Source organism: Schistocerca cancellata, chromosome 3, assembly GCF_023864275.1.
Source record: "Schistocerca cancellata isolate TAMUIC-IGC-003103 chromosome 3, iqSchCanc2.1, whole genome shotgun sequence".
NCBI classification, from domain to species: Eukaryota; Metazoa; Arthropoda; class Insecta; order Orthoptera; family Acrididae; genus Schistocerca; species Schistocerca cancellata.
This window is the reverse complement of record NC_064628.1, coordinates 739,033,140-739,060,395: the sequence shown is the minus strand read 5'-3', so window position 1 is coordinate 739,060,395 and position 27,256 is coordinate 739,033,140. Positions and strand designations below refer to the sequence as shown.

The 27,256-nt window shown below is 42.4% G+C and overlaps 1 protein-coding gene across 1 annotated transcript in view; it reads right to left on the bottom strand.

Moving 5' to 3' along the window:
- The window catches only part of LOC126176995 (uncharacterized), a 434,921-nt gene that overhangs the window by 117,594 nt on the left and 290,071 nt on the right, over positions 1–27,256 (bottom strand). The window contains exon 4 of the mRNA XM_049924207.1: positions 25,169–25,388. Within this exon, the coding sequence (XP_049780164.1) occupies positions 25,169–25,388 (220 nt within the window). The remainder of the gene's footprint in view (positions 1–25,168; positions 25,389–27,256) is intronic.

The following is a 27,256-nucleotide window of genomic DNA, read 5'->3' as shown; positions in this document are numbered from 1 at the left end:
GGGACTGGATGAAGCGTCGTCTCACGCGGTATGCACGTCCAGCACGAACGCTGGTCCAACTGAGGCGCCAGGCGGAAATGGCATGGCAAGCCGTTCCACAGGACTACATCCAGCATCTCTACGATCGTCTCCATGGGAGAATAGCAGCCTGCATTGCTGCGAAAGGTGGATATACACTGTACTAATGCCGACATTGTGCATGCTCTTTTGCCTGTGGCTATGTGTCTGTGGTTCTGTCAGTGTGATCATGTGATGTATCTGACCCCAGGAATGTGTCAATAAAGTTTCCCCTTCCTGGGACAATGAATTCACGGTGTTCTTATTTCAATTTCCAGGAGTGTATTTTCCAAAGCCAGGCTCGCCAATGTTTAAATCTATGTACTACAAGTGTGTAGCAGTATGGAATTTGCATCGTTATTGAAACAATAGCGTTACGCACGGCAGAGAGCCACTAGTCCTGCCACCCTCACATCACATGCGCTATCTTCTGCTCACGCTAAGTCTGCAGCCGAACGATCGCACACCTCATCTCGGAAAGCCATGTCAGTGTTGGCTCGTGGGAGTTCCTTATTCAGGGTTACTGAGTAACATCGAACACATGCTGTCAACTTGACTAAATGACGTGAAGTGCCGACCGTTATCGGCAGTCTCCCACATCACCATCACAGAGGACACATTTGGGAAACTTCAAATGCAAGTTGTTAGTTCCAATTTATACCACAAGTACGTCGTCTGTGGTGGCACTGCAGTCATAACACACATGAGATCAGTTAAAATGGGGGAAAATTCAAAATCCAAGATGGAGGATCTAGCTGATATGTCCTAAGTACTGAATCCAAAATGGCGGAGTGATGACAGACTCTGTGACATCAGAGCTCAAGATGGTGACGTAAACTGGCGGACCTGAAGACAGTAGTGCACCTTCTCCGATGGTAGATTCCAAGAAGGCAATCCAAGATGGCGGACTTGTGTGTAAGTATAGAATCCTGTCCTATATGTATAACGACGATAAATTCAAAACTCATTCGTTTTCAATACTAATATGGCGTTATCTGCTTACAGTAAGCAGTGTGGTTGTGTCCAGATCTGTCTGCTAGTAGTGTTAAGTTGCCTCTGACACCGCAGAAACCATTTAAGATAGTAACACCTGCTGTGACAGAAGGTTGATTATATATACTCTATAAGTACCCAATAACATATGAGATGGCAGTTGCAATAATGCATCACTGTATTATACGCGTTGAATATACTGGAATCAATGTATGTACAAGTGAACCATGGCTGCGGGAGGGAAGCTGTGCTCTCCAGATTCCTTCCTTAGATACTACCTGGGGAGGATACTTCGGAAACAGGGTATTACCTCGCTGGGACAGTCTGGCTTGATGGTACCTGAATGGGATATTACGGTGTGATAGCAACCAAATGGGTTAGTATAATGGAGTTACTAGATGGGACAGTGTAGTGTAGAACCCGGATGGGTGGTACAGCATGGTATTCAAATACAATAGCCAGGTTATGTGACATGGAATGGGATGGGACTTGAGGAGGGCAGCCATCCTCCTACAGACATCTTATCTGGTTCACCTGTGCATACTACAATTCCAATCTGTTGGATACTCGTACATATAATTCCAGTTATGGATGCATGTAATTTGCCTTATTAAGTTGGATGTGTATACGTAGAATCTGCTATCTAACTTGATTTCTTATGCTGTTCAGCTGTATCAGACTGGATAATCTACTTGAGGAAGTTACTGCACTGAGGGAGAAGTAGAAGAAAACTTGTGTATGCCTACAAATCAAATTAACAACAATAATAAAAATTCAAACAGAAGAATGGCTTACTAGTGAAAATTCATGCTTAAACCTTCAGCTGTCACATATTTCGCACTATTCGCTACTAGTCAATGACCGAAACTAGCAGCAAATTGAGCAAAATAAATGACAGCTAAATGTTTCACCATGCATTTTAACAAAGATAAAATTTTTTCGATTCCTCATTTTGTGGGTGGTTGTCAGCGAGGAAAATTTTCGCAAGGGTTTGAAATTATGTATAAAGTTTGTTTCAAGTCAATAAGTGCTTTGATTCTCAGATACTGGATGACTGAGTTATGGCTGTTTGCACGTCTAGGGAAACAGTGCTTCTTCATCCCCACTGCCACCTCCCCTCTGATACGACAGTGTGTCTTACCCCTACAGTGCTGCTTTCAGACAGAAAGTCATATGTGTACCAAGTTTGGGTGAAATCGGTCCAGTGGTAAGCCTAACAAAATTTCAGCTCCTGACTTCATCTACATACGCAACAACAAAAGACTGGCGCATATAGCAATTTTAATCAGAACAAATAGCGTGTAATTAGTAGACAGGTACCTGATGATGGCATAATTCCGCTGCAACGCATCGTCTCATCCTAAATGACGACGTTAAAACGTTACTTAATCAGGAAAACAAATGTTTATAAAATTCATTAAACAGTCTCAAATTAGGTTTCATACAACGCCGGTGAATTTGAGTTAAGCGTGTTGAATTTGTTGCATGAATCTCCAAGCACTACCATATAGACACCAATCAAGTGAAACATGGATACACGCAGTGCGTCATTTCCTCTTCACTGAATGTGGACCTTCACTGCGACAATGCGGTGGCCGCATTGCGTATCTGCTTGTTTGGTTGCCTGCCAAATATTTTTCGCGGAATTGCGCTCCGTTTCCTGGCATCCAACCAGTACACAACATAAAACGAGTCTCCTCTAACTACATTCTGTTGCTCCAGTCCCGAAAAAGAAAGCATCGATGCTTGATCACTATCCTAGGATTCGTACAGACAAAAACGCATTTGTTCTGTGCAGGAAACGACGTTTACCCAACAACGCACGAATGAGGAGCCTAACTGGTGCAACCGCTTCCTTAATAGCGTGCTGGCTCACCTGTGGAACGCACTGAAATAGCGATTATGTGTGGCATTGACTCGACAAGTCCTTGGCAGTTATTCGACATCGGCTGTCTACATAGAGCTCATACAATTTCAGTAAGCCATAGGCCGATGGCTTTGTGGGCACACAGCTGGTGCCCATTAGCGATCCACAACCGTTCAGCGGGTTCAGGTCTAGCAAACTGCCTATTTGCGGGCAAGACATAAACTTGAGATCACTATCTCTCATCTCAAACCACTGTAAAACGATTGTGCCCTTGTGACAAGGTCAGTTATCTTGGTGGAAGATATTTACGTTGAGAAGACATGAGGTTTGAAGGGATGGTAGTGGTCCGCAATAGTATTTACGTGGTCTACGGCTTTCGTGAAGCCTCTGATTACTACGACGGGTCCCATCGATGTCCAAACCGAGAGGGGTAGCGCAATGGTTACCACACTGGAGTCACGACTGGAAGACCCGTTCCGGCCATCCTGATTTAGGTTTTCCGTGATGCCGGGGTGGTTCCTTGGAAAGGGTACGGCCGCTTTCCTTCTCCATCCCTCCTCAATCCGAGCTGGTGCTCTGTCTGTAATGATCTCGTTGTCGGCGGGACGTTATACACCAACCTCTTCCTCCTCGAAGTCCAGCCCCCTAGCATAACACTGCCTTCCATGGCCTGCATCCGTTGGGTGGTGAATAGTTCGAACAGCCTTTAGCCTTGACGACGGTGTGACCGAACGAGACCATCGACCTGTTAACTAGAAACGTGATTCAACCGACGAGGTGACATGTTCCCATCGATGCACGATCCGGTCGCGATGATCACGTGCAGTGTTCTTGGAACACCATGGAAACACGTTGGGATTGTCTGCTGCAGAGCCATATGTTCAACAATGTGCGCTGAACGGTGTGCTCCGAAACACTTGTCCATAAAGCACCATTGTACTCCATCACCAGATCTGCCAAGCATCGCTGCCTGTCGTGTTTTACGTAGTGGGAAAGCCTCCGGCCACCACATTCTGTGAATAGGCGAGGATGTACAACATCCATCGACAACCTTTCACAGAGGATCACTACAGTGACGCCCAGAGAGCCGACTTCCTTCTCTGTTTACCATGTACCCTTCTCCAGGCACCAGGGCATAGCAAAATGCTTTTTGTCAAAGTCGCTTATGTCAGTTGATTTGGTATTCGCGGACTGTATCGTCACTGATCACTGCTTAGCTTATATAGGCTGCTGCCCTAGGCACGTCACATACCGAGAACGGTGCCTGGAGCCATTCAGTCGTGCCGTGGGCACTGGTCATACTGTTTGGGCTCATCAGTGAATAAATTTGAGTTTGGACCTATAGGTTAAAATTAGAAAATTGAAAAGGAAACTGAAACTCGGTAAATTAATCACCAACGTGAAAATACTTGAGTTGATTGTTAAGATGGATACAGGAATGAAAATCTGATATTTAAAAAGAAAAATTCAATCTCAGCATAGTCTTCTGCGAGAACTATGCATCTAGTCCAAAGAGAGTGCTAGTGTTTTATAGCTATTATGAATGGGATTTCCTTCCAGTTTAACAGAAATGGTGTAACAGAAATGTTTGTTTAATGCTAAGGAAATGCCTCCTGTTCAAACAGTTTTCTTCAGATTAAAGAAATGTGTGTATGTTCGGAAGAAAACTATTTTGAGACTTTCAGTCGGATCGGGACTATGTACCGGACCACAGTTCGAACGAGAATACTTTCCTACCGACTGCATTATTCATATTTATTCGTACAAACAATGGTACTTCAATGAACCTGTGAAGCATGCTTGTATGTAGCGTTAGCTATGTTGGTCTGCGAAAGACAATGTTCCGAATTCGCATCTCAGAAAGCGATACAGCTTTAATCTTTTAGGATGATTTACAACGGCATGAACGCTGCAGAGTAAAATATGCATTTTGGGAACTACTGCATGGAGTGGGTTGTAATAATTCCTGTGGGGAGGAATTCATTCTCCCAGAGTTTCGGAGAGTGACTGCGAGGTTACTTCTCGTCTGGTGGTGTGGGAGGCATCAGTGTGATTTGAGGTAACGGCTGGTAGTGACAGGGAACTTTGACGGCACAGCAGTACGTTTCAGACGTCCTGCGTCTTCGTGTGTAACCTCTTACGCGACAGTAGAGTGATGCCATTTTCAAAGAAGTCAGTGCTCATCCAAAGTAGACACGTTCCATTGTGGACAGTCTGCTTCATGCTGAGATCCTTCCACTGCCGGCAAGATGCTCAGATCTGTCCGTGATAGAATATGTGTGTCGAACCACCTCGTACATCAACTATATCTTAGTGACAGTATCCAGGATATCAAAAGCCAGTTACAACAATGGTGGGTGAGAGAGCCTCAGGAGAAAATACAGTGGATTTGTGACACCCTTTACACCCGAAACTGAGCGGCCATGCGAGCCAAAAGGGGTACAACATCGTATTTAGAAATGGGCTCACACCGCCAAGTTATTTACAAATGTGTGTAATCATTGAAATAACAACACACATCCTCACAACCCGTGAAGATTCATTTCATTCCTTCTTCCTCTTTTCGGGGTTTCATTTTTTTCTGTAAGGCAATGTATTTTACAAATACAAGGGGCGTTCAATAACTGATGCAACACATTCCTTTTTTGCAAGCAGGTTGCTTTTATTCAGTATTCCAATACAACATATTATTCCCTACTGCTTCGGCTACAATACCCTTTTTTCAGCATAATCTTCGTTCAATGTGACGGCCGTATGCCATTTTACTGACAGGGTCTGTTTTACGGAGCCAAGGTAGCCACTGGGGCCGGCAACCCATATAACACCACAGAGGACGAGGTTGTCTATGCCCAAAGGCGTACCCAAAAGCACCATAGTAAACACCGGCTATTTACGCACACGATAATGGAAACAGACATTCCGAGCACTACTTCCTGCAGGAGGAGCTCCAGCCACGGCCTGCAGGAGGTATCAACACGAAAAAATCTGATTGGCTGGAGACAGCTATTTAGGGGCTAGAACCAGATCCGAAGTTCGGTTCACGCCGGATGCCGACCTCGTGTACTGCAACCGTCAAAGATTACGTCTTCGTCTCGGAATTGGACTGTTACTAGTGTGAGAGTGTGTTACCACGGACCTTTGGGGAAAATGAGAAGTGAACTTTTGTTTACCTCAATTAGGAGACTTTTTTCGTTATTATTACCTTTCGTTTGTATGTTCAGTCATCAATCTTGTGAACGTACATCAATAAAAGTTGTGTTGTGAAAAATTGCGATTTGTCAGTCAAAAAATGTCAAACGTGTGTGAAATCTTATGGGACTTAACTGCTAACGTCATCAGTCCCTAAGCGTACCCACTACTTAACCTAAATTATCCTAAGGACAAACACACGCACCCATGCCCGAGGGAGGACTCGAACCTCCGCAGGGACCAGCCGCGCAGTCCATGACTGCAGCGACTTATACCGCTCGGCTAATCCCGCGCGGCAGTTGTCAGTCAGAACAGGATCTGTTTGCCCATATGGTACCACTGTACTAGTCGACGTCGGAGATAACGCCTTCCTGCATCAACTGCCTCCCCATCATCCACATACTGCTTCCCGTGGAGTACACCGTTCATAGGGCCAAACAGATGAAATTCGGAAGGTCGGAGGAGAGGTGGTGTGACGCCATTCCATTTACTGCCGTTCTGTATCAAGTTCGTGTTGCTATTGACAATATACATAAATGACCTTGTGGATGACATCGGAAGTTCACTGAGGCTTTTTACAGATGATGCTGTGGTGTATCGAGAGGTTGTAACAATGGAAAATTGTACTGAAATGCAGGAGGATCTGCAGCGAGTTGACGCATGGTGCAGGGAATGGCAATTCAATCTCAATGTAGACAAGTGTAATGTGCTGCGTATACATAGAATGATAGATCCCTTATCATTTAGCTACAAAATAGCAGGTCAGCAACTGGAAGCAGTTAATTCCATAAATTATCTGGGAGTACGCATTAGGAGTGATTTAAAATGGAATGATCATATAAAGTTGATCGTCGGTAAATCAGATGCCAGACTGAGATTCATTGGAAGAATCCTAAGGAAATGCAATCCCAAAATAAAGGAAGTAGGTTAAGAAATGGTTGGTTCAAATGGCTCTGAGCACTATGGGACTCAACTGCTGAGGTCATTAGTCCCCTAGAACTTAGAACTAGTTAAACCTAACTAACCTAAGGACATCACAAACATCCATGCCCCAGGCAGGATTCGAACCTGCGACCGTAGCGGTCTTGCGGTTCCAGACTGCAGCGCCTTTAACCGCACGGCCACTTCGGCCGGCTTCAGAAGTAGGTTACAGTACGCTTGTTCGCCCACTGCTTGAATACTGCTCGGCAGTGTGGGATCCGTACGAGATAGGGTTGATAGAAGAGATAGAGAAGATCCAACGGAGAGCAGCGCGCGTCGTTACAGGATCATTTAGTAATCGCCAAAGCGTTACGGAGATGATAGATAAACTCCAGTGGAAGATTCTGAAAGATTGACGCTCAGTAGCTCGGTACGGGCTTTTGTTGAAGTTTCGAGAGGAGTCTAGCAGTATATTGCTCCCTCCTAGGTATATCTCGCTAAGAGACCATGAGGATAAAATCAGAGAGGTTAGAGCCCACACAGAGGCGTACCGACAGTCATTCTTTCCATGAACAATACGAGACTGGAATAGAATGAAGAACCGATAGAGGTTTCAAGGTACCCTCCGCCACACACCGTCAGGTGGTTTGCGGAGTATGGATGTAGATGTAGATGTAGAACGCCACCCGTAAATACTCTATTTCATGTTATTCATTTTGATATCTGCTTATCATCAATATGTTTAACAAAATAACTGAGTATTTACCGTTGGAAAATATTCAGAAATTTACAGTTTTCCACCGTCAATACGAAAATTAAAACCTTTCCACACACCATTGTAAGGTGGCACTGGTTGTTAATTGCATGCCACATTGTCGCATACACTGTTATTTTTCAAAGTGAAATTGTATTTTAACGGCTAGAACTTATAAAAAAGTCAGACCTTTGTATTGCAGCATCACGCTGCGACACCAGCGGTGCTACGAGAAAATCACGGGTGGGGCGGGTGGTGAGAAGTTAATGAGGAGGGTTGAGGGGCAGATTTAGTGTTACAACGGAGGCATGCGAGGCCAATGTGAGAGAATGGGGCGATCCCGCATCGGAAAGTAATCCGGGTCACACGTACGGCGGCCACGGGCTTCTCCTGCCTTATTGATTCCGGCGTGAGTACCGGCGATAGCGCACAGTGAGATGTGTCCATCCGCAGCGACGCCGAGAGTGAAGGCTTAGCTCTGCCAGGGGGGCTCAGAGCCTAATGGAATCCGTCCTGGCTGGCTGCCCGAGAGGTTCGCAATTTCATTTCCTCCCGCGAAGCGCAGCAAAGACATCACGAAATGCAGATTTATTTATTTTACTGCAGCACTGCCTCTAATCAGACTGTAATTCCGAATCAGCTCGGAGATTAGTCAACGTAAAAATTATTCTTGCATCCTCGGCGTAATCGTATTTAACAAGCACTCACCAAATATTACATCTTCTTAATTATACTACGTTACTGAGTGTTTGTCACTGACGAAATTCAATGATTAAGTCGTTCTAGCTTGGTTTCGTTGTTCCTGAGGCAGGCGAAGGAACATACGTATGTTTTTCAGCTAATCCATAGGGATGTTATATTAGCGTATTTGTTAAAAAATTAATAGCAAAATGACCTGGCCCACTGGGCCCCTTAGATTTCGATCACATTTATAGATCAGTAACCGAACGTCAGTTTACTATATTACTATAACAGTTAAAAAAAAAAGAAGAAAGCACCGTCGATGATTAGAAGATGAACGAGTTCTATTAAGTAGAAAGCACTTTCACTGGCTAACTATATTAGCCGATAGCTGAATGCTTAGCGTATAGTTCTAACCAAACGTTTCCTAAGCATTTTATCGCTTACATGCTTGAGTCAAATATTTAGCACATTAACTTACACGGGAGCTCGATTCTTCTAAGAAACAGGGGTGGCTGATTTACAGGGGTAATAGTAATTGACCAGTAACCCTTCCCCTCGCCCCACCCCCACCTCCACCCCCAAACCCAAATATTGTGTAAAGAACGCATATGTTATATGTAAAACATCTAACTTCTGGTTTTAAGGAAAGCTAATTTTCCACATATCTCAATTTTTGTGACGTTCTATCTCCTGAATTCTGTACCGCAAAAATGATATAATTTTATAGTTACATTCAGTTGTATATGTGAATAGTGGCTGGAAAATGTGTTGCATGCAGAGTTACTACTGAGGAAGTAATAATTTAACACGTAAATCCTGACGCTCAACTTTTACAACATGAAAAATGGAAATTTAGTAAGTGATAAAAGGTTTTTCCTTTCTTAATTTTGTGTGTGTGTGGGGGGTGGGGGGTGGGGGGAGGGGAAGGGGCTGATTGTGCCAGGGACAAAACGTTTCTAAAAGCTTTAAAATTTAAAGTTTGTTGGAAGTCGTTGGATACTGGGATAAATGAAGCTAGAGTACGTTGTGAGCCGGAAATTACGCTGCCTCAGGACTTAGACTAACTTCAATTCTTAGCTAATTTTTTCAGCATATAACATAAGATTACATTGATTAATATAACCGGTCGGAGTCGCCGAGCGGTTCTACGCGCTACAGTCTGGAACCGCGCGACCGCTACGTTCGCAGGTTCGAATCTTCCCGCGGGCATGGATGTGTGTGATGTTCTTAGGTTAGTTAGGTTTAAGTAGTTCTAAGTTCTAGGAGACTGATGACTTTAGTCCCATACTGCTCAGAGCCAATATATGAATATGATTTCTTTCGGACAAGTCCGAAGATGGTATCTGCGCAGATGCACAAACAGTGCCCGAACTCTTATGGCAATCGGTAGTAAAGCCGCGAGTAATGAGTATGATGGGCAGAGGCACTGCGAATATAGTGCGGGACAATAAGTTGCGAATGTGGGTCTCACGGGAGGCGTGCCAGAGATAAGTCTCTGCAGTCGCAGTATCCTCTGTGTCCTCGGTGGCTCAGAGTACTCGTTTAGAAAAAAAGCATTTGGTGCAGCCGGCACGGTATCTCAGCGTGTTCGGTCAGAGAGGTGGTTGGCCTCTGTAATAAAAAACTGAGTGGAAGGATCAACAAACGAACTTGAACAGGATGTCATGTGACGTCCGCAACGACCAAACATAAAAGAGCTAAAAAAAAAAGATGGATAGCGCGTCTGCCATTTAAGCAGGAGATCCCGGATTCGAATCCTAGTCGGGGCACACATTTTCAACAGTCGCCGTTGACTTATATCAACGCCTGTGTGTAGCTAAGGGTATTCATTTCATTGTAATTAAATTTTTTAATGACTACACTTTCGAAGTGTTTAAAATTTTTAAATTCGGTCAATAATCACACGAAATAAAGAAAATCAATTTTTTTAAGCCTGGAAGCCGTTGTGTACAACAACCTGAAACTGAGACTAGATGACACAGTAACGATTTTACACATTTAGTATTATAGATTTCGAGTACATACATAAATTTAGCTAGGTATCACCTGTTCATGAGGCCCACATTTTCTTCAGTTTATGATGGGATCTTTCACCCTTTTTGGTTGGAATGAAGCAGATAATCCCAATTAACGATTTCCTTCTATTCAGTTGATATGATTTTCTATCACTGACTCTTAACTATATTTTTTTTCTCGTAAATACCATTAATCCCGTGATGTTTCAGAGGTCGATGGTAAAAGAGGTTACTCTTGCCGATTTCAATCCAGGAAATACTAGAGCGAATATAGGCGAGAGATTTTGTTTTTTCTTGTCAAGCTTTACTCCTATTTTAATCACAGGTACCAGGATAACAGATTTGGTTACACGATCACCGATGCCTTGAATTCTTCGAGTCACTTTTCATTCTCTTGAACTTCACTTGAAATGTATCTGTTATTTCCGATGCCTCCTTGAAGAAATCGACCTCAGGATTCTAACGATTTTATGGATTACTTATAGTTCCACCTGTATTACCCTGAAGTCAGTATAATTTGGCATCAGTTACATTGTAAATGGTACGAAAACACGAAGTACGCACTTCACCACAGAAAGTACACACATATGTCATGATTTGTTGTTAGTCAAGGAAAAACTGTTCACCTTGTACTATATCGCTGCTGTCTTCGATACAAAGACGGGTTTGATACATCTATTATGTGCCACTTATTATGTGAAGATATACCACCAACATCCATTTACATATCCTTGCGGAACTGCCGGAGAAAGTATTCTATGGCTTGTATATCTGCGAATATTGTTGGGCTGAGATTCAAGGGAAGCAAGAAATAATAACAATAACAACAATAAAGACTCTGGAAGTTTAAAAAATTCTGTGGAATGCGATAAGAGAAACATCGAGATCCATGTGATACATTTTTGCAAAAAAATGTAGAACGAGTTCTCGTTAGAGTGAAAAAAAAGACACTCAAATCAGGAAACGCCCCTCAAGGTTCGTGCTAAGAATCTGACTACTGAGGACTCTTGCCAAACTAATTACTTACCAATTTATGAGTAAAGTCATACTTGGAGCTCTTCTTTGAAAATGCTAAATGTGGCTGTAGTAGTTATTGAAGTGTTTTTGAATCACATTCATATCAAGCAATATTTTCATTCATATACGTGAGTTTTCGTTGCCCTCTACATTTACTTTACTGGTTTTATTTTTATCATTCGACGTTAGATTTCCTAGCATTCCTGCCTGAAATTCTCTCTGGATGGACGCTTTGAGAAGGAAAGATTGGAAACCGATCACACGTAGCAGAGTACGTACTCACCGTTTTCGAGAGGAGAACACAGACCGAATATCAGTTCCATCAATCCATGTTGAGGAAAATGCAGAATTACGAAAGCAGCATTTTCATATCATGTACTTCTCACTCATTCGACACGTGTAATAAAAAGAAAGTTGCATTAACGAAGCGAGTTTTTTCGTATTACTAGATCAGATCTGCGTTTACTGCCTGAAAAAGTCTGAAAATTCCTTCCTGACGGTGTGTTATTCACAACAGCACGGTAACATTTTCTGTTTAAAAAAACTCTGTTGCGTGTACGCGAAATTATAAACAAGAAGCAATCGTAAACAGTAGTCTGCTAATATTCTGGAACATCTACCATGGCGGCACCTTTTTCTAAGTACCGTACACTGAAGACCTATAGCGCCAAATCTCCCTATTATAACTCCATGGTAAACGGTCTATATGTATCTATGGTATAAGAAGGGAGGGAGATGGTGCCATAGACTTAATGATGGACGATATTTTGAAGTCAGAGTATACCTGGCCTGCCTCCATCTTAAATAGCCCAAAACATTAGCAGACAGCTGTTTATGATTGCTTGTTTCTCATTATTTTCGTCTTGTGCACGCAACAACCGATTTGCATAGCAAAAATTACAGTGCTTTCATGAATATTATGGTGTTAGAAAGGCAATTTCTGCCGTTTTTTCTGTTTTTCAATGCGTATTTGCTCTACCAATGCGATACATTTCGCCTCTTTAATGTAACCTGTTTTTGTTGATACGTTTCGAAGGAGAAGAAAGTGATGTGAAAAGCATACTTTCTTAATCAACTCATTCCTCTTTTACTGTATTGGTATCTATGGCAAATGAAGCTGAAACCCCGAAACCAATGCTGGTTTGCTTACTGGTAATACTTCTTGTTCGTTACACTTTCAGCTGTCAACTCTTATGTACAACATTTTTAATTTTCACGTTTCCAAAAAGCTGACATACTTTTTTTACTATTCTATAAACGTGTGCAATGAGGAAAGAAGCAAGGCAGGCTATCGAATCTTCTGCATGTCAATAAAGTGAACGATTATTGAAACGTGGAAATAACAGAACTCCATAGAGAGATACATCCCCGTCAAGAACATAGACGATGGAAATGTCCTAGCGATCCAGACCTCGCCTGTCAACTAAACGAAAATGAACAAGACTTATTTGCCATGTAGTGAAATCGAAAGGTATTTTGATCTCCAGTCGTATGACTAAAAAATGAATAGGCGATGTCGATAATCGACGAGGCCATGGATAGATATGTATTATCGATAGCACTATCAGCTATCCCCCAAACGTATTTTAAACAAAAACTACCTCGTCTCGTACCTTCCAGACTTTACAGAAGCTGTGAGGAAGGAGTCGTGCTTGGGTACGTCTGTCGGTAGAGCACTTCCCTCGAATGCCAACGGTCCTGAATTCCAGTCGCGGTCCAGAACATAGTTTTAATCTGCCAGGAAGTTTCATATCAGCGCACACTCCGCTGCAGAGTGAAAATTTCATTCTGGATACTTTACCCAAGACCAATTGCTGTATAGTATTGTTGATTTGTTAATCAGTTCGTTTTAGCTCATAGTTTTTGTGTAACTCGGTTTGTTTTATAAATAAATTTGGCTCTTACAGTTTTATGTTGACTGTTAAAATAATAATTTAAAAATAACTTGATCACTTAAGGAAATTGAAGAATTTTCATGCAGTGGAACACACTTAAATTGAGACTGAACTGAAGAACTTTGAATGATTTGGTATGCTGAAGGTATTGTGATGTGATTTCAGAGAAGTTGTAAATTTAAATACAAGATTGTAATAGAAAAACGATAATTATTGTCAAAAGAGATTTAACCATTTAACGCTAAAAGTTATTCAACCCAGCTTTAAGATTCTTCTGCTCTGTGATAGTGAACCTTAAATTAACAGTTTAAGCTGTGTTTTGTTATCAAAGAGGCAATGCATTTAACACTAAGGTACAAAAGTCATTGGACAGCGATATGACATATCCAGACAGCGGTAGTATCACGTACACGACGTATAGAAGGAAAGTTCATCGGCAGATCTGTCATTTGCACTTATATACTGTTGAGAGTATACGTAATACTCATTTAAATAAAGTTTGTTTCCTTAATTTTATGTCCTCCTGAAAGCAAATTATGTAATTAAATTTAAACAAAACATAAATTTGTTTTCAGAATAAATAAAAACATGAACCTTTTTAATGTCATCTTTAAGAAATCGAGACCTCCACCGGAGTAGAGTTCCTATTTTATTATATTGTCACTGCATTAGTTTCGCTGTTGTTTACACATCTTCTCACCTTTAAATCTTAACTATGATGTTTCATTAAATGTACGACCAATAATAGTAATTTACGGTCAAAAGAACGATACAACTTTTTAAACATGTTCCAAAATTGTGCTGTACTATAAATGTGATTAAGAGAATGGTCTCAACCGCTTAGACACAGGAAACTGATATTTTGCTCCAATATATATGTAAGTCATTTTTTTTAGTAATGTTGGACTGACCTATGTAACATATACGCCTGCCTTTCCAACAGTAGCCCATGCTTCTTTTTTTGGAATATTTCTTGTCTTGACAGACATACCAAAAGTGGAATGTACGTCTACTTTGATCATCTGCCTCATTTTGCTTTTGAATTTCGTTTTGATGTTTTCAGACTTTATAAGCCTTTGTGATATACCTGTAGTTATCTAATTTCATCTTTCATGTATCATATGCACGACAAATGGTAATGATGCGGAACGAGGCGTTTTATATTAACATAATTTTTTTGTAAATATGCCTCCATGCAGATAGTTCATAGTTTCTTAATTAAAGACAGACAGATTTTAGTAATTCGTAACTATTATCATTTACACATTACAATAGTACATAATCTTTCGCGGAATAGGAAGAGTTGTCAAAAAGAAAAATTTTCAGTTTAGTTTCAAATTTTATTTCGCTGTCTGTCACGTGTTTTAAATCACTGGATAACTGAACAAAACTTTTGGTTCAGCATTGTGAAACCCTGTTTGTGCTACAGATAGCCTTAATGAGGCGTAATGAATATTATTTTTTTCTGTCGTTATTGTAATTTTGTACGTCATTGTTTTTGTTGAATTGCAATGGATTATTTGCAACGAACCTCAAAGGGGAGTAGCTATACTGTGAAACGGGTAAGTTGCTATTCACACGTCGAACTTCAGGCAGGCATGACGGATAGGTGTTCACATAAGTTTTCGGCGAAAGCCTTCTTCAGAAAGGAAGCAAAGCACACACATTTACATACAATCGATACACACAAAGCTAATTCTCTCTCTCTCTCTCTCTCTCTCTCTCTCTCTCTCTCGCACACACACACACACACACACACACACACACACACACACACACGATTGCTGTCTCCGGCTGTTCTAGCTGGAATCTTTTTAAAGTGGGAGGAAATCTGAACAATGAATAGTTATGGGCGGGGGGAATATAGGGCATTAGGTGCTGCATCAACAATTAGCGCAGCTACATATATAGCCTTGTGTTGTGCGGGAACGAGACCATTGATAGACTGTCACTCGAATGTCGGAGTGTTTGCAGTTTGGAAGGCAATGTTAAAACGCAGGAAAGAATAAAAGTAAACAGTGTAACGATTCATGTATAAAAAAGAAAATATTGCTTAAACTGCTCCACTTACGAATAAAATGTGACTACTGTAAACTTTAGCTTAAGATCTGGTTGATTAGTGCACCTTTAAACCACGCAATCTGGCGTTTTTGGTGAAACAACTACGTCTCCATGGAATGTAAGCATCAAATGCTATTTGGGATACACTAGCAAAAGTCGGTAGATATCGCCAGCGGTCTAAACTGGGTGCGGGCACGCCAGAATGACATCAAGTTGAAATATCACCGCTGTGAACCATGAAGGTATAAATGCAGTGAACCTAATGTTTTGTGCTGTGTAAGATGGCGGACGTCAGCTTCAAACTTGTGACGTAATGACAATTCCTTTATAATATCTTGGTAGCAAGTGCCCGATACTACGCGTTGCTGAGTGTGTAACACATGCCTCTATTAAAGTTCTTGGCACACGTTTTAATATCCACAATCCCCCTGATTCACAATTTTTAAGCGAAGGCCACAGTCTGTCTTACTCAAATTCTTGTGCTTATGAATACGGCTGTGTACGGTAGCGTAAGATTTTTTCTAGATTACTGTACTGGATGTATCACTGATGTTCGGTTCAGAACTGGGAAAGAGTTGAAGCAGACTGTCACACATACCTACGACACACTTTGGAATATCGCAAACACTATTTACAGGTGAAGATACATCTTTGAGTGGGCGGCCCTTTGTTACCGTTGTGCACATAATTAAATAGGTGGAAGGTAAGGAGGGGGTGGAGTTCATGTCTCGTTCTCATGCAAAATTTGTCAGAATGAAAGAGGTACAAACTCTTCTCCACCACGGCCACTCGCATACTCTCGTGAGAAATAACATGCAACAGAAATTTAAATGGACCTCAGTCTTACGACGTATACTTGCTATGAAAATGTGGTATGGGCCTCCTCTCTTCCCTTCTTTTATCGCGCCCTACAGGTCCTCGAACGCCTTGCACCCCATTGGCCATTCGAATCCGCTTACCCGCATCCTCTACCAGCTTACAAAATTCCGCTCCCCTCCTCTTCCGCCTTGAAGACCTCTGAATATTCTGCGTTAGACATAAACTCGACACTACTCAGCCCTTAGTTTCCCCCTGCTCACTGCTCCTGGCGCTCTGCCGCGCCTCTACCAGCACAGTCCCTACACCTCCACACTCTCCACACTCTCTCCAAAAGAAACTTTGCCTTTCCTTAAAATCTCAAGGAGCCCACCCCACCTGCTCCCGTTAGGTCTCCCCTCCCCTCCCCACCCATCCCGTTTCCTCCCCTCTCCTCCCCTCCGCTCCCCTCCCCTCCTCTCCATCTACATCCTAAGGCTCGGTCCAGAACAGTACCACTCTTCACTCTACCCCAACTGCTACATTCTCATGATACCCCTCTTCCTGGGAGTCTAGGCCCACTCATCACTTCAGCTATATCTGTTTCTAAATACGTCAGCAGACTGGCTTTTTTACTTTTTAACTTATTCAGCTGTAAGCCTCTGCCTTTTATCTTTGTGAAACATTCATTTGCCATTTCATCTGCGTCTGTCTTTTAATTACTCAAGAAATCCTCCTTTTTATATTTTAAACTATGCAACTAACTTTCTGTCTTTTTATTGTGTCGAACATTCATTCATTTTGTGTAACGCAGAGTCAAATTTTATGTTTATGTTATCTCCACTGACAGCTCACCTACCGCTCATATGGGGCGAGGGGAATGAAATAACAATAAAGGGGAAAAAATCAATGTACGAGGTTCAGTCAGCCGGATTGAGAACCGGAAGTTCTAAATAGCTGCAGAACACCCATCACTAAGTAAAAATAAACCCTGAACTGCCTATCATTTCTCACTTGCCATCATTGACAAACCATTAAAATTCACGTAATTTTCATGACTTCCGACTCTCTACACGATCGGACGTTTCATCAACATTGATGACTTGTGAATGATGTTGCTAAACTGTCATTGACCTTATGATTATTCACGATCTCATCAAGAATTTAGGATTCAATATCAGTGGTAATGAAGTATTTTACACCATACTCAAATAATTGTGGAAGGATGTGGATATATCATGCAGAAATGGTGGAACAGGAACACCTCTCGGGCCTTCTGAGAAGGACAGCAAAACAAAGGATCCTGTGGAACTTCTTTTTCAAAAGTAACTGTAAACTACTCACCAAAACTAGGAATTAGAGTTTCACTTGGTCAACGAACGTAAGCTGAAAGATACTTAGGTAGTAGCCCCTTTTTTAATAAATGCGGGCCCCTAATCCTTAGAGTTAAAACTACACAGCCGGTAGAAGTTCTTGAATATTTTGCGACAGTGGACCAATGGACGAAAACTGTTAATTCGGGAAGTATGTGGTCTTCAATAAGCAATGTGTGCAAGGTACGTATATTTATCTGCACAGATGTTAGCGACACTAATACGAAGAAAAAAATTAATAATCATCTGTCATACAACCACTACTGATTTTTTTTCCCTGTGAAGATACATGAAAATGGTGATACATGAAACCTCAGCAGACACAGAAGGTGAACTGAATGTATGAGGTGCATTCAAGTTCTAAGGCCTCCGATTTTTTTTCTCCGGACTGGAAAGAGGTAGAAACATGCGCATTGTTTTAAAATGTGGCAGCGTTCATTGTCAATACATCCCAGAGATGGCAGCACCGTACGGCAGATGGAATTTCACCGCCAGTGGCGAGAATGAGAACTGTTTTAAATACTTAAAATGGCGACGTTTTCCTTTCTTGAACAGCGTGCAATCATTCGTTTTCTGAATTTGCGTGGTGTGAAACCAATTGAAATTCATCGACAGTTGAAGGAGACATGTGGTGATGGAGTTATGGATGTGTCGAAAGTGCGTTCGTGGGTACGACAGTTTAATGAAGGCAGAACATCATGTGACAATAAAACCGAAACAACCTCTGGCTCGCACAAGCCGGTCTGACGACATGATCGAGAAAGTGGAGAGAATTGTTTTGGGGGATCGCCGAATGACTGTTGAACAGATAGCCTCCAGAGTTGGCATTTCTGTGGGTTCTGTGCACACAATCCTGCATGACGACCTGAAAATGCGAAAAGTGTCTTCCAGGTGGGTGCCACGAATGCTGACGGACGACCACATGGCTGCCCGTGTGGTTTGTTGCCAAGCAATGTTGACACACCACGACAGCATGAATGGGACTTTCTTTTCGTCGGTTGTGACAAAGGATGAGACGTGGATGCCATTTTTCAATCCAGAAACAAAGCACCAGTCAGTTCAATGGAAGCACACAGATTCACCGCCACCAAAAAAAATGTCAGGTAACCTCCTGTGCTGAAGAAATGATGGTGTCCATGTTCTGGGACAGCGAGGGCGTAATCCTTACCCATTGCGTTCCAAAGGGCACTACGGAACAGGTGCAACCTACGAAAATGTTTTGAAGAACAAATTCCTTCCTGCACTGCAACAAAAACGTCTGGGAAGGGCTGCGCGTGTGCTGTTTCACCAAGACAACGCACCCGCACATCGAGCTAACGTTCGCAACAGTTTCTTCGTGATAACAACTTTTAAGTGATTCCTCATGCTCCCTACTCACCTGACCTGGCTCCTAGTGACTTTTGGCTCTTTCCAACAATGAAAGACACTCTCCGTGGCCGCACATTCACCAGCCGTGCTGCTATTGCCTCAGCGATGTTCCAGTGGTCAAAACAGACTCCTAAAGAAGCCTTCGCCGCTGCCATGGAATCATGGCGTCAGCGTTGTGAAAAATGTGTACCTCTGCAGGGCGATTACGTCGAGAAGTAACGCCAGTTTCATCGATTTCGGGTGAGTAGTCAATTAGAAAAAAAATCGGAGGCCTTAGAACTTGAATGCACCTCGTACAAGGTTAACACACGTAACGACGGCACTGAGTCTGGCGGTCAACACTTTGAACAGGTGTGTAGCGTAACTTGCTTTTCTCCATAAAATTAGGTGTTACAGAAGAATGTTGGAAGGGCTCAGATGGTACAGATAGTTATTAAGTGATAAACATAATCATTGTGATGAGGAGTGCAGAAAGTCACAAGCGAAGATGGCACAAGTAATTAATAGTCTCTCTAACTAAACGAGGAACGAAGAAAGCTATGGCCAAACTAATACAAGTGATATGTTGGTAGACCACATCATGGCCTTGGAAATTTCCCGCAGTCCTGGATTAAATGTCAGTGAACTGTTTTGTACAAGATGTTTTCAAAAGCACTTAACAGATTTCCAACTTCATATGCTGGGTGATCCACAATTCATCTTATAATCTTCTAGATGTTGTAGAAGGGGACTTAGTACATTAAGTTTTATATACGAAGCCATGACCGGCACCATCATCCAACGATGCCACAGAGTGTCAAATTTATACGCGTCCGTCTGGTAAACAGAGGCTCTAAAATACATTCCTGAGGAGCTGTGAGTACTGGTTCATTTTCGCTAGTGTGAAACATATCTCTGTTGAACAAGTGCACATAGGTCTTAAGGTATGCATTTTAGAGCTCTTGTTTACTAGACTTTTTTCTTGTTTTGGTCCATAATACCACCTCTAAGAGTTGCCTACCCTACAATATTATCAACGAAAATACCGGTACATGTGTTCCACTGTCAGTGGTATCAGAATGGTTTTCGCTTTTAACTTGCGACCTAGATGGATCCTTACCTGAAACTGTTAAACTTACCCGCGTCCATCAATGTTGAATGTTTGTAACATCATCACGCTATCATACATTTACCCGCACCCGCGCCTGTAGCCTTGACGGTCTATTCGTCGTCGGAAGACGTTTCTGGACGTGAGTTCCTATGGAGAACTTGATTTTCCAAATTCCCTCTGAAACCTCTAGGAGTGCGGAGTGTGAGACAACCTGTAGATGTATTCTTATCACCAATAGATATAGATTTAGTGTCTTTTATTGCAAAGTACCACAAGTGTTTCACCTAAAGAGATTAAACGTGACATCCATTGGTTCTGTGGGACACATCCCATCTAAAGTCCATTTCTTGTGAAAGCTAGCGTAACTTGTTAAAGTGCAGCGTATATTCCTGCTCTGAGCTCTGCTCGAGTATCCCGTAACGATAACGCAAACATTGTATCCTATATGAATCCGCACAAGAAAAATTCAACAGGTGTCATGGTCCAGTGAACGCGGGGCAGTGGAATCGGCTTACGTCGACCAGTCCCTTTACCTGGAAAGCTGCTATGGAGGTTCGCCGACTTGCATGAAGAGTACGCTGCAGTGTTGCCCAGCTTCCTCAATCGGTGAGATTAAAAAGTTTTCCATTACATCGAAGTATACTATTCCGTTGATTGTTTCCTCGACAAAAAAGAAATGGCTACAAATGTTACACGTGCTCAATGCAGAAGAGATGATAACTTTTAAGCTGCCATGAACATGTTACAACTTTTCGGAATTTCTCTGTTCGAGATCCTACAGTTGCATTTATTAACTTTATCACGTAAGTGAATAGTCGACTTTTCACTGAAGATAATGTTTCCAATGAAATCTTCGTCCACATCAAATTGATATAATATTTGACCACTAAAGTCTGCTGTTCATTTGTGCAGTTTGAGATGAAAATATTTTTAAAATCGCTTATAGGGCGCCCAGATTACAAGAAGCACGTCTCGTCGATTTTACGTGACTGTTCACAAAGCTTTGCTTCGCGAGATCGCCAGAAACACACAGTGGGCCTGGAAATTTTTTATGGTTTACAGAGCATGGGGAACGGGAGTACGGTTGCAGCGGAAGAAGTAAAGGAAAGGGCTAGGGGAGAAAATGGGCTTGCTACTAGGAATGAGAGAGGTGAAAGACTAATTGAGTTAAGCAGTGCATTTCAGATGGTAATGGTGAATACCCTGTTCAGTGATCACAGGAGGAGCAGGTATACTTGGAAAAGACTCAGAAATAGATTTCAGGTGCACTACATCCCGTTGTGGCCAAACGGTTCTAGGCGCTTCAGTCTGGAACCGCGAGACCACTACGGTCGCACGTTCGAATCCTCCCTCGGGCATGGATGAGTGTGATGTCCTTAGGTTAGTTAGGTTTAAGTAGTTCTCAGTTCTAGGGGACTGATGACCTCAGATGTTAAGTCCCATAGTGCTCAGAGCCATTTGAACCATTTTTTTTTTTTTTTTGCACTACATCACATTCGGGCAGAGATCACGGAATCAGATATTGTTTTGTGAGGCGTACCCAGAGGCTATGTTTCAGACGAGTCAAGAAGAATCAAAGCGCAAAGAAGAGGAATACGCAAGTACTACGGAATAAAGAGATACGCTTGAAGTTCTATGAGGCTATAAATAAGTAACAATGAATAGCCCAGTAAGTAGTTAAGTTGAAGAGAAACGGACATCTCAAAAAGGTCAGTCAGAGAAGTTGGAGAGAGAAACGTACTACAGGGAAGGGAACGGTAAATAAACCATGGATAATAGAAGAAATACTTTAGTTGACCGATGAAAGAAGGAAGTACAAAAATGTTCAGGGAAATTCAGGAATTTAGACTACAAATGACTTAAGAATGAAAAAAAAAAAACAGGAAGTACATGGAAGCTAAGACGAAATGGAAGGCCAGAGAATGTGAAGAAGTCGAAAAAGGAATGATTGTCGAAAGGACCGATTCAGAATATAAAAAAGTGAAAATAAACTTCGGTGAAATTGAAAGGAAGGACTGTTAAATTAAGAGCGTAATGGGCATACCACTGTTAAATGCAGAAGAGAGAGCGGATGGATGGAAGGAGAGCATTGAGGGTCTCTATGATAGCGAGGACTTATCTATGACGTGACGTGACAATAGAATAAGAATTTAGAAGAGCTTTGCAAGATTTAACATCAAATAAGAAGAAGGGATAGACAACATTCCATCACAATTCCTAAAATCTTTAAGGAGAAGTAGCAACAAAACGATTATTCACGTTGGTGCGTAGACTATATGAGACTGGCCATATATCATCGAACTTTCGGCAAAACATCGTCCACGCAATGCGAAAATTTGCAAGAGCTGACAAGTGCAAGAATAATCGCACAATCAGCTTAACAGCTCATGTTTCCACGTTGATGACGAGAAAAATATACGGAAGAATGCGAACGAAAATTGATGGTCTGTTAGATGACGATCAGTTTTGATTTAGCAAACCAGAGAGACAGTTCTGAAGTTGCGGTTAATATTGGAAGCAAGACATTAGAAAAATAAAGACACGTTCACAGCACCTCTCTTCTTGGAAGAAACGTTCGATAATGTAAAATGGTGCAAAATGTTCGAAATACTGAGAAAAATAGGGGCAAGCTAGAGGGAAAGACAAGTGATATCCAATATGAACAAGAACCAAGTGGGAACAATAAGATTGGAAGACCAAGAACGAGTTTCTCGGATTAAACAGAGTGTAAGACGGGAACGAAGTTTTTCATTCGTGCTGTTCAATCTATACGTTGTAGAATCAAGAAGGAAATAAAGGAATGGCTTAAAGATTTGAACTAAAATTCAAGGTAGAAGGACATCAATGTTAAGATTCACTGATGAACTTACTATCCTCAGTGAAAGTGAAGAAGAATTAGAAAATCTGCTGAATGGAATGGACGGTCTAATGAGTATGGAATATGATTTGGGTGTAAATCGCAGAAAGACTAAAGTAATGATAAGCAGGAAAAGTGATTACAGCGAGAAACGTAGAATTGGTGATCACGAACTAGATGAAGTTAAGGAATTCTGATACCTAGGCATCGAAATAACACATGACGGAAGGAGTAAGGAGTACATAAAAAGCAGTCTAGCACTGGCAATTGGTGCATTTCTAGAAAAGACAATTTTACTAGTATCGAACATAGCCCTAAATTTGAGAAAGAAATTTCTGAGAATGTACGTTTGCAGCACAGCATTATCAGGGGGTGAGACGTGGAGGAAAACCGGAACGGACGAAAATCCAAGTATTTGAGATGTGCTGCTAGAGAAGAATGTTGAAAATTTGGCGGACTGATAAGGTGAGGAATGAGGTGCTTCTCTGCAGAATCCACGAGGAAAGGATTATATGGAAAACTCTGACAGGATGACAGGGCCTTTGTTAAGACATTAGGGAATAACTTCCATGGTAAATATATCTTGGAATAACTTCTGTGGTCATAGAAGGAACTTTAGAGGGTAAAAACGGTAGCGGAAGACGGAGACTGGAATACATTCAGCAGATAACAGAGAATGTAGGTTTCAAAGTGCTAAGCAGAAGACCGATGACTCAAAAAAAAAAAAAGGCCCCTCTCAACAAAACACTTATGCTACTGATAACTGCTAGACCTACTACTCTACGGGAATGTTTACGGCAATAGGTAGGAAAACTGTGTTGCACAGTAGTCGCAGACCTTGATTCTTCGAATCAAAATACATGCCTAGCTTTGCTACCACCCTCGCTAAAACTTACAGTGGGTTCATTCACACTGGCGCACTGAGTGAGGCAAAACTTGCTCCATTTATCTACGTATTTGGGCCAGAGTAGATTTGTTAAGTTCTGCGAATAAGTTTTCTTTGTAATGTCCATACAGAAAAACACTCTATATCGACAGGGACCTCAACCCAGACATTTTAACTGAGCTAAACATTGTCCATTAAAGGTTATATTGTATTATTAAAAATAATTGTTCCAGAATTAAACCTTTAGTGAAAATAGGTGGAATTTATACGACATATTCGTAATTTTCTTCTTCTCCCGTAGTTGTAATAAGACTACATTTTTTAGAGAAAATATAATAGTCTGACTATAAATGTGTTATTTGTGATGAAGAAGAAGCACTTGTATTTGAGACATGCAGTCATAATACGTAAGGTTTGGAGTAGTGAGTTTAGAAAATCTTATCGTTGTAAAACGATATTCGTCTTTTGTCTGACATACTTCACTTGTTACTTTCCTCTTCGCCTTTCCTCCACCTAGCTGCGATCTCTCTAGATGTGTGTAGCAATATAAGTTTCTTTAATTGAGAACAACTCTCATTTTTGCTTAACCGTTGTGTCATGTTGTTTTATTTTGTACAGCTAAATCCTTGGGATGTTATTGATAGGTTTAACAGTGAGTCTAGTACTACGAAAGCAGATAACCGGTTCTAACAAATTATGTTTAATCACCATTACGGCTATCTCACTAAGATTGCTACGAGTCTTAGTAATTATTCAGAACTTGTCTGCTTTTTAATTTATGAAGACCGACTTGCTAGTGCGAACAATATTGGCCCACTTGAGAGATTCGAAGCTGATATGGTTATGAAAATAAGAAACCAGTTGTTCCCCCAACATACAATACTTACTGCAAAATTTAACTTTTCCGTTCATCGGCAGTTTAACTTCTCTAACTTTAAGAGTTAAAAATCTGTCTCCACAGTAATTTATTTGCTTGTTCTATCAACCGTAAAAACTGTAAGTTAGTAAACTATTGTTGGGTAGATAAACAGAACGTTGAATGCGTCCGTGCACGAGAGTACACACACAAAGTTGTCGCTCTGGGAATAGACAGCAGCTCGTTGTCTTGTGCTCTGCGCCTCTAACTTTCGATCACCGGGCTCCCCTTAGTTTCCTAGCTGGGTCTAGTATTTTCTCTTTTTGGGAGTGGGTGTCTGTGTTGTCCTCATCGACGCAAGTCGCTGAAGTGTTGTCTAATAAAAGGACTCGCACCAGGTGGCCAAACGGTCGCGATGGAGTTTCCCGGCCAGAAATGCTATGCTCTGGAGAGCAGGAAGTGGAATGTCCGAGCAGTGAGGCGGCCTTACCGGTGACGAGAAGGCTGTAGCGCAGGGTGCGGGGCGGGTGCGTCGACACCTGGCACTCGTAGTCGCCCTGGTCGGCGGGCCGCGCCTCGCTCACGGTGAGCCTCCAGTTGTCCGGGTACTGGAAGCTGACGGCGTACCGCTCGTCCCCAGAGTACGTCTGCCGGCCCACCGTCAGCAGCTGCAGCTCCTCAGAGCCGGGGCGCCGCCGCACCCACGACACCTGCGCCATTCAAAACAGAAGCACTTCACATAACCATTGCCAGCGCATAGGGGCAAGACAGATTTTTTTTTCCTTATTGATTTTCAATTCCCCCCGAAGGGGGCGGGCTGGCAGCAGCTTAGTACGCTGCTCTACAGCCTACAGACTTTGTTTCTAAAATCGGAAAAAGAGAAATAAGAAAAACAGGCGATAGAACGGTGACTTAAAGTGTAAAACGGCGGACAAATGCGGAAAGTTAAAACAGAAGCAAAAGGGATTGGCAGTGTTTATAAAAGACACAGTAACAAGTAACATAGTACACACACAATTAAAAAAAACATGGCGACAGTCTGGTTTCTGTTCGCAAGAGATAAAAAGTACACCCAGCGACAGTATGATGGCCGTTCGCAACACTTCCCAAAAAACACAACACAGAGCACTCACTGTAGAGCACTCACTGTAAAACACTGCACGAAAATGGCGGCACAAAGATGACACTCTCAAGCAAAGGCAGATGGGGGGGGGGGACCTGGAGTGGGGGGAAGTACAAGGAGGGAGGAAGGAAACAACGAAAAGGGGGGGGGCAAGGAGGGAGAGGACTCATAAAGGGGGAGAGGGCATGGCTGACGCGAGGGGGAATGAGAGGAGGCAGAGGAGGGAAATGCAAATGGACTCAGGGGAGAGAAGGGGGGCAGAGAGAGGGGAGGTGGGGGAAAAAAAGAGGGTGGAAGGGGGGCAGAGAGAGCCCGGGAAAAGGACAGAGGAAAGGAGGGGGAGTGAGGATCAGAGTTGATAGGAGGGATAAATGGAGGGAGAGAGGGCATCATCCGGGAGGGGGAGTTGATGGAAGCCACCTTGGGAAAGGAGATGTAGGGTGTAGGTGAAGACGTGTAGGTGAAGACGTGAAGACGTGGCAGGGGGCGGGGATGGGAGAGGAGAGGAGCAACCAGGGGGTGAGGGGGTTCAAGACGCCGGGAGGTGTAGAGGATGCGGATATGTTCGAAGAATAGGAGCAGATGGGGGAAAGGAATGAGATCATAGAGGATCCGCGTGGGGGACAGGCAAGACAGATGAGCGGTGGACTTATTTATCAGCATTTATCTGGTTTAAAGCGGCCCGCAACGAATTCCTCATCTGTGGCAACCTCTTCATCTCAGAGTAGCACTTGCACCCGAAGTCGTCAATTATACGAGGGACGTTCAATTACTAATGTAACACTATTTTTTTCTCGGCCAGTTTCGGTTTAAAAAAATACAGAATTTCGGAACTCTAAAAATATTCCTGCTTCAGCCCCTGTAGTTTCATGAAGTTCCGATAGGTTGCAGCACTATGCGTAGACTTCAAAATGACGTCTGTAACGGAGGTGCCTTCCAAGCAGAGAGCAGTAGTTTCTCTTGCTGAAAACCAGAGCATTGCAGTTATTCATAGGCACTTGCTGAATGTCTATGGAGACCTGGAAGTGAACAAAAGGATTGGGACTCACTGGACGAGGCGTCTGTCATCATCGCACACAAGGTCAGAAAAACCTGTCAGATCTCCCGTTTGCCGGCCAGCCACACACAGCTGCAACGTTGGAACGTACGGACAGTCTCAATCGATGGAGGGATCACAATCAAATACATCACTGCAGAAGTGGACATGTCTATTGGTAGTGTTGGTGCAGGCACCCACCTATTGGTGTCTCAAAGCTGTATGTCCGCTTGGTTCCTCACTGCCTAACAGAAATCATAAAGAGCAACGAAAGACCATGCGTGCGGAATTTCTTGCACGTTACGATGCTGGTCGTGACAATGTTTTGTCCGACAGCGTCACAGGCGATGAAATCAAGTTCAAATGGCTCTGAGTACTATGGGACTTAACATCTGTGGTCATCAGTTCCCTAGACTTAG